We start from the raw sequence: 16,676 nt of genomic DNA on the forward strand, positions 1-16,676 counted from the left end.
TAAATGTTTCATGAGCTCATACCTCTGGCTCTCTTGGAGAAGAGGAACATTTTTAAAAGATTCTCTATAAAAAAAACAATTTTAATTTCTCACATTTTAAAAAGAAATTAAAATTTTACATTTTTAGTTGTTTAAAAACTAAAAATGTAAAGTAAAAAAGTAAATAAATATCTTCTATTAAAACTTTTTTGTCAGTACATATCTATATACTTTTTAAATTAAACTAAATTCATCATCTGAGTTGGAGTTCGAGAAATGAGAATATATCATAAAAAAAAAGAATATGGAGAGTACAGCTTTCAATTCCAAGTGAGAGTGTTTAGACACACATGGTGACAATTCATAGCAAACGCAAGTGGCAAAATCTGAGTAAATGAAATGTGTGGAATCAATGACACTAACATGATTTCATGTGCAGGGTACTTCTAAGTTCTACCTTATCCTTTAAACCGGCTAGGGATTCTGATACTATATTAATATTTTCTGAAGGGGAAGTTGAGTTAGATATATTTAAAGAAAAACTCTTAAAAATTAACAAACTTATTTTTTTTATAAAACAAACAAAAGTAAAAGTAACTTTAAAAAAATCTAACTAAAGTAACTTTTAAAAATAAGTTGTTCACCTTAATCATTCCCTCTTGCATATGAACTAATTGTTGGGGGTGAAAGTTAGAATTTAATTAGTTGGTGATAAAATTTGGTTGTTTCTACTATATCAGGGTAAAATTGTGGTTGTATTAGAAGTGATTTGAAAAATACTTGTTTTAAGTTATAAATGATATGGCTGAAATACTTTGTTATAATCAATGAATCTGTCTTAAGTTAAAAGGAGATTTAAAGATAACTCAGATTAAGTGAACCTGTATAATGTTTTTATATTTATGCACCTGAGGTTTACATCTTTGGACAATAGTTTTTCAAACTTGTTTTTAAAATTATATTTGTGAAAACGTTTTAAAAAAATACTTCAAGTTTTCACACACTATTTATAAGTTGTGTAATTTTATTTGGTAAATTATAAATTGTATAATTTAGATAAAATTATAATCTTATAATTTTCATAATCTGTAAAAATAAATAAAAAGTTGTTTTTAAATAGGAAGATTTTCTAAAATATGTATATTAGTCCATTCTATTTCACATTCACTTTGAATACTCTCTCCTTTCACGATGATAAGTGGTAAATCTCACTGTTCTAACATGCATTTGCTATATCCTCTTATACTTTTAAATTTTAATTTTAAATATATATTTTATCATTTTATATTTTCAATATCAACGGAAGAATTTAACTTAATTTCTTATCTTTATCAATTTATCATTTTCAATATCTTTAGTTTTAACTTAAATTTGAATATAGTTTTTTTAAATGTCAATAAATAAAAATAATAATATATTACAACATTATTTACCATAAATCTAAAATGTAATGTATATATTATAAAAACTTATTTAATACATATTTTAATTATTATATAACTTGATATATTGAAAAATATTTATTTATTTTCTGATACACACCAAGCATTAAACAGAGTCAAAACATATCATATTCTTATCTTACTATTATATTCAATCTTATCACCACACACAAAAACAAGTCCTTATGATTCTTTAAAAAACAAAAAAATAGAGAAAGTAAAGTATAGTTTGGTTGGGATTGATTTGGGCCAAGAATTTTGGACCCAATACATACACATACATTGTTCTCCCTCACTTCACTTTTCTTCTCTGCCGCTATATTCTGTATCTGGAGGGAGCCATGAGTGCACTTGCAGCATCCTCCGCTACTCCTTCCGCCGCCCAAACCCTCTCCCTCTTCCGCTCCCTCCTCCGCGCCGCGCGCGAGTTTCCCGATTACAACATCAGGGAGTACACCAAACTACGCACCGCCGATGCGTTTCGCCACAACGCCACTCTCTCCGACCCAAATTCAATTTCCACCGCCTTCGCCCACGGCAAGTCGCAGCTCGCCGTCGTTAAACGACAGGCCGTCGTGTACTCTCTCTACGCCCCGCCGCTCCGCAACGTCATGGAACTCCAACAAACCCCCTTCTAATCACGGTAATCTCAGGGTTTAGGGTTTATGTTCTTCGTCATCGCTTCATCGCTTTCTATTCATTAATGCCAATTCGATACTTGGTATTACTGCAGGTTCTGAGTATGACTCTCTGGGAAGATCAGAATTGCTATTTGATTCCCAGTACTCATTTTTTAAGGACAAGTTTATGTTTTTTTTTTTTTTAAAATTGAGTGGTACTTCTTAATAATGAATGTAAAACCCGGTTTTAAGTTGTTAGGATGAATGGATGATATGAGTAATTTAGTTGGATGACCTGTAAATTGGACTTTTTTATCTAATTTTTTATTTGATGATGATGATGATGTGATCCTTCACTACAACAATTTGATGTATTTGTGCTATTGTTATGGTAAATTATTCTGTTTTTGTCTTTTACATTGAACAAGCAATATTATTCCGAAAGATTTCATTTCCACGTTCCGTTTGACTTGAATGAAACAATTAATCATTTGTTTCGCTACCAATGTGCATGTATGTTAGCCTGCTGTTTCTTTTTGGTGGAAACTGTTGTAGTTCTTGTTAGGAAGTGTTCCTGTAGTTTTTGTGCTATTAGTTTCGTCCCTAGAAAAATAAAAGAAAAACAGTATACCCTGTGTTTCACTTTAGTTTATTGAGTATTCTCCACGGGAACCCTATGACTACTGAAAAATAAGCAGAGGGTTCATATGCTATCTGTGGAGAAAATGTGCAGAGCATTGCAATCTCATTCTTTTTCTAACATTATTAGCAACTCCTCTGATTTTTGTAAGCTGATCGGTTTGTGCTTTCATGAAATGTGGGATAAATTTGTCGAATCTTGAATTACAAATTAATAGAATACCAGTTTTAACTGGAAATTCGCGGTATCTGTATAATTAAATAAATGTTGGGAAAAAAATAAGTTGGTTGAGTCTAGAAACCTCAGGAAAGGGAAGTTAAAGACATTGTTGGAGAGGTTGAGGAATCAAAGGCCGAAGTAGAGGTTGGGGCCAGGGAACTTGTTGTCTGCGAGGGTAGAGGTTGGAAAGGAATGGAGGTGAGTGACGGGGTCAGAATGTGTAAGGTAGGTGGAGTTCAGTGAGGTTAAGGGTTATGATGTGTTGGTGGGAGTTGTAGGAGACACCAAACCAAGAACAATAATGGGTAATAGAAGTGTTCCGAGAAGAACAAAAGGGGTGCTGTCAATGACACAGTAATGGTTGCTCTGATTTTACAAAAATGGTGGTGTCAGAAAGTCCATTTATGTGAATTTTTCATTGTCTACCATGCATGTTCTTTCATGGGATGGTCTTGATTCCTGGTATGAAGGGAATGGTTGAAAGAATGGACGATGAATCTTTAGTTCAAAACATTATCCTTCGTCATGAATCATTAATTTGTTATAACAATTTTTATGAATTATGAATCATTAATTTGTTAGAACATAATTTTTATGAATTTAGATACAATCCTGCGTCTATTTTTTAGTCTTTTAGTCATGGTTACTTAGCGTAGGATTGATGAAACCGTTGCTGAGCAGCGTTGGTTTTAGAATAATAATCTTTATTTTGTTAATCAAACCATTATGTTAAAGAGATATAATTGACCATCCGAAATTCCTTTCGAAATTAACTTGATTATTGGACAAACATATATCTTATCTCTTCAATTGAATTGTATAATTATAAATCAATGGTTTTAAAAAGGCGAACATCTATCCTCCAAAATTGAGTACAACGAATAAGGGAAAACTAGCGTTTGGCGCCAGAGACATGATATCTGTATCTTCAAAGCTAGCAGATAGTCATTCGTTAATGGTCACTTAATCGTTCGGATTCTATCCATTTCTTTAATTTTCTTTCCCTACCTCAGTTCTTCAATTTTGAAGGCAATATGACAAGAAGGATGTTATAGGTCACAAGAAACGTTTCTCTCATGGAATTCTTTCACCTGCAAGGCATTCCTACAATCTCAATACACTTAATCTTTCATTTCATTTTCTTTTTATTTCTTGATATGAGCTAACTGGCGTTGGCATTCAGTTCAAATATACAATACAAAGAATGAATAGAGACTCAAGTATACGAATCAAAATATTTCATCAGTCAAGCAAATTGGTTTGGTACATAATAAAATCATTTGTTCAATTGTCTTCAGTTAGACAATACCACATTTTAGCCATTTTCTGGCCCACTGTTAAAAAGCTACAAATAAACCATCTGAGTCCGGAAAATCGTGGTTTGCTTATCCTTTTCTTATTTGGTATATCGAAATTTTGTGCTGGTTAGCTTAGCCCACTTAACTTTCTCCCTTAACCATAGAAAGAGTATGGGTATGCAAATCCATCCCCGGGGTTTTTATTATTATGTTTTTCATGAGATATTCTCATTAGAGACATTACACTAGTATTTGACTAGTAGTGTGCCGCAAGCCTCCGGTGCAGCGGTAAAGTTGTGCCTTGGTGACTTGTTGGTCATGGGTTCGAATCCGGAAACAGCCTCTTTGCATATGCAAGGGTAAGGCTGCGTACAACATCCCTCCCCCATACCTTCGCATAGCGAAGAGCCTCCGGGCAATGGGGTACGAAGAGAGTGTGCCGCAAGCCATAGTTGAGTAAGAAACAGCAACATGAGATTTCTATCACAGAAGATGACATCATGCACATGCTAAAAATCCCAATAACTTACTAGTTATATAATTATAAAATCTGTGCCTTCTAACTCATTTCTCTTACATGGCCACAATCATCCTTTTATTTTCATTGTACCTAAAATGGAGCAGTGTGTACTGTGTAGGGAAATTTAGAAAGAGTTGATCATCCTCACATCTGAAGCAATAGAATTGTTAGTGTCCCAAACACAAGTCTTTGTTGCTTCATCACCACTACACCATATAGGCTCCATAGCTCAATGTTTTTCTATGGTTCCATCAACTTCTGTAGTGTTTATAAGCCTATTATTTCACTGTTTAAGGTCAATAACCAGGAAAGCAGCATGTCACGACTGCCAACATTGAGAAAACAAGTGAAATTGCTTCAAAAAATGTCGGGGGAAAGGGTGATACACTAAAAGTAGTAAACAACAATTGAAGATTACAGGTCCACTACAGAACCAATGACAAGTTAGACACACAAATGAGCTCTACCAGTCTGAAATCCAATAAAAAAACTCCTAGATTACAATTAAACAATACAAATCAAACAGAAACTCAGTCTTACATGATTCAAGCCATGGCCATTCACGTCAAAATTTTCACCCCTTTACTGTTCTTTGAACCACTTCTGTTTTCCATCTTAAGTGGCAAAGGAGCAGAGAACAGAAGCTTCTCTTGGTGCGCTTGAAGCTGCTCTTTCACCACATTTCTGCCCACCTTTACAAAAAGCCTTCTAGTGTTCCTCTCCCCATCATCGCTGCTATGTGGCAATCCTCCACTATCGAACACTAACACTTCCTCATGATCCTCAGCACCCTGAGAAGAATCCACCCCATTATCTTCAACTGCACCACTCACATTCTCCGAAACCTCTCCTTGCTCGTCACTAGATGAACAACTTCCATCTGAACATGCCACATCCCCACTATAAACCTCACAAATATTCCTATTCTCAGCAAACCTCACACTCTTCTTCACTCCAGGTTCTCCTCGCCTAAGAAGGCACACCCCATTTTTGTTTGGGGACACCTCATTCCTTCCACCAATCAAAACATTGGTTACACCATCATCATGAATGCTCTCCCCAGACTCTGAATCTTCTTCATCATTAGCAGAAACCTTACACAATCTACTAAGCTTCTCAACTCTACACCTCAAATTCTGCAACAGCTTCCTCCTCTCATCATCATCTGAATTTCTATTCTTTTGGACTTTCTTGACAGACCCCACAGTCTTTCCTGCTTTTACATGAAGTACATGTTTTTTCAAAGCAACCTCTTCGATTGAGTCCAAAAACTGAACCAAATCTCTGCTAATCGACCTTTTCCCATCCACAATCATCGGATCACAACCCTAGAATCAAAATCGAAACATTTCTTTTTTAGTTTTTTTAAAATAAATTCCTAACAAATAAAAATGCCCATGATGAGATTACCTGAATGGAATCGAGTTCTAGGAGCAAGTTCATGGCTTTAAGAGAAATCGCTGCGAAATCGACATGGGTATGGTTGGAAAAGGAGGATTTGAGAGCGTTGAATGTGGATTTGATGGAAGCAAGGTGTTTGAGTTGGGCCAGGGTTCTTGATCTGCGAGCGAGGAAGGAGCGGAAATGAGTTTGGATGACGCGCGCGGCGGCGTGGCGGAGGGAGTGGTGGGTGTAGTGGTTGAAAGAGGATTCGAGGGATTCGATGCGGTCGAGGAGTGAGGAGATGGTGGAATGAGTTTGGTGTTGGTGTGGGTGTTGAAGGTGGTGGTTTTGAGTGGGGAGTTTGAGATTTTGATGGGTGTAGGATTTGGTGTAGTGTTGCTGGGAGGGGATGGGAATAAGGTGTGGTTGGGGTTGAGAGAGGAGTGATGAAAAGGCTTGCAGAAGGTGGTGGTGGTGTTGGGGTGGTGGGGGTGTGCAACAGGTGTGAGAAGGGTGGTAGGGTGGAGGAGGTGTGCAACAGGTGTAAGAAGAAAAGTTGTGGCAGCTGCAACAGCTGTGGGTGGTGGGTGGAGGAGGCTGGTGATGGTGGTGAGAGGCCATTCAGTGTGTGTAGAGCCAACCAGCACCAGTGTGAGGGGAAAAAGGGGTTTTGGTTTTGGTCTTGTGACTCTGTTGGCGTGGAGTTGCTGAGAACTTGGTCAATTCAAAGGCTATTTAAGAGACTGTAATTAATTGGTTTAGCATTAGCATAATCTGTCATGTAATCATAGTATTTACATTTTTTTTTATAAAAAAGTTAAATTAAATTTTTTTATAATGTATTTTTTATGTTGAATTTAATCCTTTTTTTTAATTTGATTTTTTATTTTTTTAAAATTAATTCAATTTAGTCTTCTTTTTTTTCACTTTGTTCTTCTAATTTTTTAAAATCAATTTTATCGTCTAAATTAATTTTTTTTCTAATTTACTTTTTTATGTTGAATTTAACTTTTTTTTTCAATTTGATTTTTTATTTTTTTAAATTAATTCGATTTAGTCTTTTTATTTTTTTCAATTTGATATTCTAATTTTTAAAAATCAATTGAATTTATTTTTATCGTCTAAGTTAATTTAAGTGATCATACCGTTTAAATGTATATTTTGTAACCATTTGAAATCATAACTAAATAATTTTAAGCAATCACAAAGTGTGGTTTTGTAACACTTGTTTTAATTTAAATTAAATATCAAATTGAATCAATTTAAAATTTGGAGAATCAAATTACTTTAAAAAAAATTAGAAAATCAAATTAAACCTAAATAATAAATTAGAGAATCAATTAACTAATTTAACCTAAAAAAATGATCAACTTACTCAAAGGAACGTTTGGTAAGACAAATATTTTTAGTTTCTTGAAAATCTTAGTTTTACATGTTTGTTATATATTTTAAAAATTAATAATTTAGACAAAAAATCTTTCTTAAGAATATTTGTTTGGTATACATTTTACGAAAATATTCTTATAGGAAAGTAAGAATGTTACTTTTCCAAATTCAATTTTTCATTAATTACAGTAAAAATATAATATTATTTATTTAATAGGATAAATAAGTAAAGTATTAAAAAAATATCACATAACTCTTTAATTTCTAAAAAATTAATTCAAATATTCTCAATGTTCAATCAAACATGTTTTATTTATTATCAACAAACATGATTCTCAAGATTCTTAATTTCGGTAAAAAAAATTCTTTATCAAAGACCCTTAAGATTAGAGATACTTTTCATTTTTATTATTTATTTTCTTGAACTTTAATGATTCAAATAAAGAATTAATCTTACCTATATTTGATTTCAAGAAAATCAACAATTAAAATAAAGAATAACTCTTTTCATCCTCTACGAAGCTCTTTTAAAATTACCGTTGGATTAACTAATTTTAACGATCTTTTTTTCTTCTTCCTACATCCGAGAGCAAAGAAAGTATATTAGCAATTGATTTAAAGATAAATATACTATAAATTATTTAGTTAAATAAAAATTTGGTTTAGAAGCATAGGTTAAAAAGAAAACAAAATAAAAGATTGGTAGGGCATGTACAGCTATTATTAAGATCATAAACAAACATAATGATGTTGAAGTTGGTGTATAACTTTTTGGAATGTCGTATGTGTAACAGTAGAACTGAGGAAGAAAAAGCTTATATCATAAGGGCAAACGCTGACATGATCCAATAATTTTCCATGTGGCCACTGGCTAATGGCACTATCATCATTATTACCTCAAGCTAGGATGACCTTTTCTTCCTTGTAATTTTTCTTACCATGCGCTTTGGTTTGAGTTCCATTTCTTTTTCTTTTGTTTGGTCATAGTGTGTATAGGGATTTGAATGTTGGTGTGCTCTATTGGCACAAACAAGTGTGGAGCTTTGAAATATTCGGGGTTTCATCTGTTTGACTAGTATAGCAGTATAGCTTAGCAAGCATTAGTGCTCGTTCAATTTGGAGTATATACAAATTAATTTTTATATGTAAAATTATTACAAACAATTTAGCTTTTATATGTAAATTTATCTTCTTTTTTGGAGTGGATGTGTAACGAAAGTATAAGATGAAGAAAATATGTCAGGCAATTGTTTTAAAATCAAAATTTCCCCCGAAAATAAAAACATTTTTGATCATTTGATAGTTATCACTAATAGTCTATAAGAAAAAGAAAAAATCAGTTGGCATTGCAAGATTTTGTACTAGCAGAGACAAAGGTGTGAGGCATCTCAACTGCTAATACAATGCACAAATGTATATATACTCTGCACATTTCATATTCAAACTAAAAATTAAGCAATGGATGATATTCTATTCAAATGCAGAATGGAGTTGCTAAAACAAGTGATGTTCCTAAAAAAAAGGGAAAATTCAACCGGCATTGGATTGTGTATGACTCGATGCTTTCTTCTGCATAGCAGCATGCTTTTGTCCTGCAAGATGATAGTTATAAACCGTCTCACTATTACACACCACGTTACATATAGCACATATCTTAACTGCTGAAGCTGCTGCCCCACCCATAAGAACTTTCATTTTCTTTTTCTCCAAATCCTCTGCAGTTTCAACTTTTTTTCTCTTACTCTTATTCCCACTGATGGATTTGCCCTTATCATCCGGTAATTGGGGTCCTATTAGAGGCTTAGATGACCCAGATGGTTGAACTTGGGTAGGTGTCAATGATTCCCTTAGTTTCTCCACGTTCTTCTTGTGCTTCTTTCCTAATTTATGCTGGTCCAGCACTTCCTTGCCGGTGCATTCTATCTTGCAAACTTCGCAAAATGCAGGTTGCACAACCTTAGTTTTCTTTTGGTTTTTCTTAGGTGTTCCATTGACATGAGGTTGAGTTGTGGTATTTGTCCACCACAAAGAGCTAGGATTTGCCATAGCCAACTGTTCTGAGCCATTGGGTGGCAAAGAGATGCCCTGCATGTTTGTATGGATTTATTTCCAACTCAAGATAGTACACAATGCAATTAAAACAAAAAAGATGAATGGAGCATACAGGACTTGCATACAACCATTATATGAACTTCAATATACTATTCAAATCCTCAACCAAACAATTTTAAAAACAATTGATACAATCAAAACCCAGAGTCCAGTCAAGGATGTTTTTAGCAGTTGTAAGCACTTGTTCAGTGTTTACCAATCAGATTTCAAATGCATGATGAATGTAGAGGAAATTACTGAGATAATAATTTATAAAAGATAATGCACAATTGCACATAATGAATTTTTAGCATAATGCTTCTAATAATAGCATAGGCATAATGATTTGAAAATGTCATAAGTTACTACTCCAATCCAAGTACTGGTCAGACTTGTTCACTTTCATTTTCATTTCCTTTATCTTGTAGAGTTTATTCAGGTAAACTTTTCAATGGAAAAACTGAAAATAATACGGGTCAATGACACAAGAGAAGCGCAATGAATTGCCAAATAAAGTTCATAGTAACTGGAAACCTATAGGCAACTTGAATAAATTCAAAATCACCATCCACTCAATTTCAGAAATATTTAATAGAATGGAATTTTACATTCCTTTAAATTTGTTGCATACATGCTTAACTTCAGATAATTAAGAGAGAAAGCTAGCTGATATCTAGATAACATACTGTGTTTATTTGATCCATACTAAACGAAAACAATTGGATATCATAATGCCAAGGTCCTAAAACTTTAATGCATGTCACTACCCAAATATAGAGGATCCATATTAGTAAGAGTATGCTCGCATACGAGGAACTAATCTTGACATATAATCATGAGTGGATGTCAAGATTAGATTCAAGTAAAAGAAAGGTGACTATTTATGTATGGTTGCATGGTCATCAACATCTAATGGTCATCGTAGAAAAATATGAAGAGATATAATAAGCATGTCAAAGCATCCAAATGACCAACTCTATAAATTCAAAATATTAGCAAAATTTTGTTTTCCTGATTTTAATAAAAATTCAAGGTTTCCATTAGCATCTAAGAAGAAGAAAAAAATGGGTAAAAAACAACTGGAAGGAAAAAGTTAGGAACATAGATTTCTAGAACAGAGCAGTTCAATAAAATCATTAAACCAGGTTCCTCTCAATTGGAATATGGTATCCACGGAATTCTATATGGATTCTGCCTCCCTAACTCCAAAGAAAATAAAAGCAACACAGAGTCATACACCATTTATCAGGCCCACACTACGAGCAAAGCAATCCTCACTAACAACATATCAATTTCCCACAATCCTTCAACCAGCTACCACCAGGCAAGAACATGATCATTTCAATCTTGATTTTTAGCTACTTCATCAAACTACTTTGAATACACAAGCAAAGTTTTAAAAAACAATCTGCCACCACAATTTTGGCCGCAGCAACGTCAAGGATTTTGGGGTCTCCGCCACCTCAACACAACCACAGTCGTGGCCGTATTTGTCCACAATTCCCCACAATATTCAATGATCGCAATGGTGACGAAGCCACAATCGTGACTGCAATTTAAAACCTTGTAAACAAGATAGAACTGTCAAGGGAACCAATTTCACAAGCACAGTTATAAGCCCATCCCTATGCATAAGAAGAATCAAACACATGCCCAAAAGTTATCTAATTCCAAACCCTTGCCTCAATCACAATCAGTGTCAAAAAAATCGAAACTTTAGCCTAAAATATAAAAAGAAACAGCGACTTACAGGTGCATAAAGAGTAGGGTCAGTACCAAATTGCCTAACAGCCTCTCTGGCAACCCAATTATGGTCCAAGCAATACCCAGAAGATGAATCATCCCCAACATGGCTCTGAGCGTAGACCAAACCAGGAACGGGTTCATGAGCCGCATAGCTAATAGGGTTCAATGGGGTTTGGGGATCAACCCCGGGAGGGTTAAGGGGAAGAGAAGAAGAAGGGTTAGGGTTAGGGTTTTGAGGGTAAGAGGGGTAATAGGTAGGAGGATATGATGATGAGGGTTGTGGGAAAGAAGGGAGAGGGGTTTCGGTTTGAAGAGATTCAGCCCAATTGCTGTATTCCATTGATCGCTAGCTATGTGGGTTTCAAGCTTTCAGTGGCATGGAGAAGAGAAGAGAGAACAAGGTAACACACGGTGGTGGATGCTTCGTACTACATACACACTACATGATGATGGGAAGTTATTACATGATCCCCAAGCCTATTATTAGCTTACAAAATTTCCTCTAATGAAAGATTTGAGGCATTAAACTAAAATCATCGTGTTAATCAATTTACACGCCTGCTGATTATTTACTTGTTTTTTTTTTTGGCACATTTATGCTTAATAGAAGACAAAAGAAAATCATATTAGAAATAATCGCATCAACTATTTTTTTTAATTCTAAATGTAACTAATAATAAAATAACACACTTGTCTTATCTATATTTTATGCCTCCCATGCTTTTGTAGTGATTTCCTTTATTTATTTATTTATCTTTTATTTAATAATACTTATTGGTGTGTTGCTGATGACTAATAGGGCTTAGGTGCTAACCTAATTGTGATCATGGATTCTATTGCAAGTTCTAACACTCATTGGTTTTAAAAAATAAACCAAAAAATGGAAAATAATAATATATAGAGCTTTTTTTTTAAGATATATAGAGAACTTCATAATAATCACACTATAACTTAGTTATATTATTTTTATAGAGAATAAATTAATAAAAAAGTTATGAGAAACAAATTAATATTTTTTATATTTTATAAAGACACCAAACATATTTTATCCATAATTTTTTCTTTAAAATTTTAAACTAACAAAATCCTTTAGTTGAAAATATATATTTTTTTCTTACTTTTATTGAATCATAGAATCGATTGTACCCAAAACAAATTACATGTGACCTGTGGTCCTATTAATTAGGGATTTTTTATTTATTTAAACTAGTGCAAGAATATTGGAAATCCTATTCACTGTATTCGAATTTTTTTTTGAAGTTTAAATAGCAAAACCCTCAAATAGAAAATATAAAAAAATTATTTAGTTTGATTGATTCATAGAATCAATTACATTTTAATGCGTACCAAACCAAATTACATGTCACCTGTGATCCTATTAATTAGGAATTTCAATAAATATATAACCAGTGCAAATATATTCAAAGAAAGCTGAGATGACTAAAAAATGGAGGTGTAAGTCAAATGGTTAGTATTTGGGTCCGATGTTAAAATTTCAATTCATCAAAACTCAGGGAAAATAAATGCTTTGAGCCTAAAGGAGCTGCTTCAAAATTTCAAATGTCCTTTCTACAAAGGCATCTTCAAGACACTTTAATAGAGGAAATATGTAGCTTTGTCAAAGTAAAACTTGTATTTTAAGTTCAGAATTAAAGGTGTATTGATTATTTATTCAGTTTACAATTTTAATCGATTAAAATTTATTTAAAAGTAGAAACTTATTCTCTTGTTACTCCCTTCTTGCCACCCTCGTTTTCCTTTGAAGCATCAGGCTCAAATGTTACTCTCAAAATTACAAAACTTTCACCAATATGATATTAAGAGAAGAATCAGAAGATTAATCAAACAAAACAAGTTTCCCTAGTACATTCATAAAAGATTGGAGTACAAAGTAACATAGAACATAAACCCTCCCATTTCCCACAATTTATACCCCATTTATGTCACCAACTATTATGAGAAAGTTAAGCAGGAAAAGAAAAACTCTTACAAAAAATAATAAAGAATTAAACTGACTGCCTCAACATTTGACTGGTATTGCAGTGTACTTGATCAATGATCTATTTTACGCCAAAGCAGGCATGTCTTTGAGCCATGGATCCAGTGGCTTACCAATTGAGTAAACTATGAAGCCAATCTCACGCAACTTATCAGCATCCACAATGTTTCTGCCATCAAAAACAAATGCTGGTTTTTGCATGTTGTCAAATATCCTCTGGTAGTCGAGAGTCTTGAACTCATCCCACTCGGTTAGAATGCAAAGGCCATGTGCATCCTTTGTTGCTTCATAGGCATCCCAAACAACACTGACCTTCTTCACAGTAGTAGGACTTGTGGGCTGCAAGTGGATAGGATGATCCCAATCAAACTTGTTCATTGATAGATCCCTCTGAATTTGGTCCTCAGTTACTTGTGGATCGTATATGCTCAGGTTGGCCTTATCACCAAGTAGCCCCTGGCATACATCAATGGCAGGGGTCTCCCTAGTGTCACCAGTGTCTTTCTTGAAGGCAAATCCCAGAATAGCAATCTTTTTGTTTGAGACTGTGTTGAACATTGATGCAACTACACGGTTCACAAAACGGCTCTTCTGATAATCATTGATCTTGATAACTTGTTTCCAGTACTCAGCCACCTCGGGAAGGCCATTGCACTCGCAGATGTAAACAAGGTTCAAGATATCCTTCTGGAAGCAGGATCCACCAAAACCAACACTGGCGTTGAGGAACTTGGGTCCAATCCTTGAGTCTGTTCCAACAGAATAGGACACCTGTTGAACATTTGCCCCGGTAGCCTCACAAAGTGCTGACATGGCATTGACAGATGAAATCCTTTGGGCCAAGAAGGCATTAGCTGCAAGCTTAGATAGTTCTGCCGACCAGAGATTTGTGGTTAGTATTCTTTCTTCGGGGACCCATTGAGCATAAACATCCTTCAATGCTTGAATAGCTTTTTGGCCCTCTGGGGTTTCCCTGCCTCCAATAAGAACACGGTCTGGGTTAAAGAGATCTTTGATTGCAGTTCCCTCAGCAAGGAATTCAGGGTTTGATAAAATCTGGAATCTGATTCCCTTGCTATTGTGGGTCAGAATCTTCTCTATTGCCTCAGCTGTTTTAACCGGGACTGTGGATTTCTCTACAACGATCTTGTCAGACTTCGAAACATCAGCAATCATGCGAGCTGCGCTCTCCCAATATGTCAAATCTGCTGCTTTACCAGCTCCAAGACCCTGAGTTTTGGTTGGGGTGTTGACAGAGACAAACACTATGTCAGCCTCAAAGACATGCTTTTCAACATCAGTGCTGAAGAAGAGGTTCTTGCCACGGCATTGCTTCACAACACCATCAAGGCCAGGTTCATAGATAGGAAGCTGGTCACTGTTCCAGGCTGCAATGCGGGATTTAGAGATATCAACAACAGCAACTTCAATGGATGGGCACTTAAGTGCAATGACTGCCATAGTAGGACCCCCCACATATCCAGCACCAATGCAGCAAATCTTCACCATTTTGCTTTTCTAAATAACCTATCCAAATCAGGGTTCAAATAGATTGGTAAGAATACAGCACAAGCTTGCAACATAAGCCACTTTGATGCCTTATATTGCTATCATTTTGCATCATAGGATTAACACAGTATATTATAGGCATGGTTAGATTTTGCAAATTGCAACAACTATCATCTTGGAAAATAAGGAATCAGGTAACCATAGCTGCTTAAGAGTTCAAAGAAATAATACATTAACAAACATCATACATTAAGAATAGGCCAATAATTCTACAAGATACCATGCAATTTCATTGGATTCAAATGGTGGTAGATTCACTTCATTTTGAGACATCATATCAAGCACCATCCTTTTGTTCTAACTAGCTTTGAGGATCTAAGACGTGGCTAATCATGGCCAACTGAACTAAATGTTACTGTTGTTGAAACAGGTTACATCAGAAAACAATAAATCGTATTAAAAGAGGGTGAAAGATCTATATAAAAGATGAAAGTGATGAAACTGATGAAACAAACACGACATAAGAGTTTATAAGAAACCAGATCTAACACACACATGCACAAGTTGGTGATTTGATGATAAAGCTTCAGCATGACTATAATTTGACCACTCAGACAAAAGCAGATCTAGCAACAAATGCAGAACCACGAACTAAATGCACGTGATTTCAATGCCGAAAACCACTAATCCCAACAGATCCATAGTCAAAACAAGTTGACAACAAAAACCCACCAACCAAATCCCAAGACAACATCGAAATTGAACAGCACAATAACATAAAGAAAGCGAAAATTGTCACAGATCCGTCTCACTTTCACACAAATCAGAACAAAACCCATGAATCACAAAAAAAAAACATTTATAATAAGCATAACACCACCACCACACAAAAACAAAACAACTTTCAAAAACCATGAATGTGTGATTCAACAAAAGCAAAAACTTGACATGAGACACAAAAAATATGAAATGGAAGTGTCAGAGCTTTACCTGGGAGAAGAACAATGAGTCCCTTTGACTAAGGGAGAGAGAAAGAAGAAAATTGTGTGTTTATGTGGAAGAAAGAGCGTGACAAAGGTTATATATACGCAACGAAAATCCACCTTCCCAGCGTGTTATTACCAAAATGGACACACGTGCGGTCGGTGTCGAGAACCTTTCTACTTTTTTTTTTCTTGAATTAAATATCATGTAAGAGAAAAACTAATAATAAAACAAATGCCCATAAATACCTGCAATAATAACTACTATATCACATGTTCAATTTGGATTATTTTAGGAAAAATTAATTCTTTTTAAAAGTGATATTTTATATATGCTATGTTATTTCTTAAATAAGTTTTCAGTCTAACTAAATAAATGAATGTATTTTTTTTCAACCATCATAGTTAAAATCTTTGGATTATCGGTAAAATTCATAAATATTTTTATAAATTCTCGTTCTTTGAACTGATTATGTCACTAATTATTTGTCACTCTTCAAGAATTTTTTCAACCATTATAATTAAAATTTTTGAGTTGTTGAAAAAATTCATAAATATTTTTATAAACTTTTGTCCTTTGAACGGATTATGTCACTAATTATTTCTCTTTTTAAGATTGTATTCTATGAGAATTGAATTCATATCCTCCCACTAGTTTAGCATGTGTAAAATCATTAAAATCATTTGAGTTAAATTTTGTTAAAATTGAATAATAACAAAAATTGAATATTTACGTATTATTAAAATCATTTGAGTCAAATTTTGTTAAAAATGAATAATAACAAAAAAATAATTAAATGATGTATATTTTAATATATTTTTAAAATATTTATATTAAATCGATTTTAATCTATACGAACG

At 34.1% G+C, this 16,676-nt stretch overlaps 4 protein-coding genes across 4 annotated transcripts; 1 reads left to right on the plus strand and 3 right to left on the minus strand.

Moving 5' to 3' along the window:
* The first annotated feature begins 1,671 nt into the window (after positions 1-1,671).
* On the plus strand, positions 1,672-2,458 carry LOC114395491 (LYR motif-containing protein 4B-like). The gene is made up of 2 exons (XM_028357284.1): positions 1,672-2,064; positions 2,155-2,458. Exon 1 carries the CDS (start codon positions 1,763-1,765, stop codon positions 2,057-2,059), a length of 297 nt encoding a protein of 98 aa, XP_028213085.1. The 5' UTR covers positions 1,672-1,762; the 3' UTR covers positions 2,060-2,064; positions 2,155-2,458.
* Positions 2,459-5,052: 2,594 nt separating this feature from the next.
* LOC114397486 (BAG family molecular chaperone regulator 8, chloroplastic-like) lies at positions 5,053-6,817 on the minus strand. Its single transcript, XM_028359532.1, has 2 exons — positions 6,129-6,817; positions 5,053-6,046 (listed from the first exon to the last, which is right to left on the minus strand). Exons 1-2 carry the CDS (start codon positions 6,720-6,722, stop codon positions 5,279-5,281), a joined length of 1,362 nt encoding a protein of 453 aa, XP_028215333.1. The 5' UTR covers positions 6,723-6,817; the 3' UTR covers positions 5,053-5,278.
* A 1,990-nt stretch (positions 6,818-8,807) lies between these two features.
* On the minus strand, positions 8,808-11,855 carry LOC114397609 (zinc finger RNA-binding protein). Its single transcript, XM_028359727.1, has 2 exons — positions 11,329-11,855; positions 8,808-9,572 (listed from the first exon to the last, which is right to left on the minus strand). The coding sequence occupies exons 1-2, from the start codon at positions 11,662-11,664 to the stop codon at positions 9,018-9,020; spliced, it is 891 nt and encodes a 296-aa protein (XP_028215528.1). The 5' UTR covers positions 11,665-11,855; the 3' UTR covers positions 8,808-9,017.
* Positions 11,856-13,141: 1,286 nt separating this feature from the next.
* LOC114395932 (UDP-glucose 6-dehydrogenase 1-like) lies at positions 13,142-15,917 on the minus strand. The gene is made up of 2 exons (XM_028357800.1): positions 15,823-15,917; positions 13,142-14,850 (listed from the first exon to the last, which is right to left on the minus strand). Exon 2 carries the CDS (start codon positions 14,830-14,832, stop codon positions 13,390-13,392), a length of 1,443 nt encoding a protein of 480 aa, XP_028213601.1. The 5' UTR covers positions 14,833-14,850; positions 15,823-15,917; the 3' UTR covers positions 13,142-13,389.
* Between the last annotated feature and the right edge of the window lie 759 nt (positions 15,918-16,676).

The sequence above is a fragment of the Glycine soja genome, chromosome 18 (genome assembly GCF_004193775.1).
Source record: "Glycine soja cultivar W05 chromosome 18, ASM419377v2, whole genome shotgun sequence".
In the NCBI taxonomy this organism is placed as follows: domain Eukaryota; kingdom Viridiplantae; phylum Streptophyta; class Magnoliopsida; order Fabales; family Fabaceae; genus Glycine; species Glycine soja.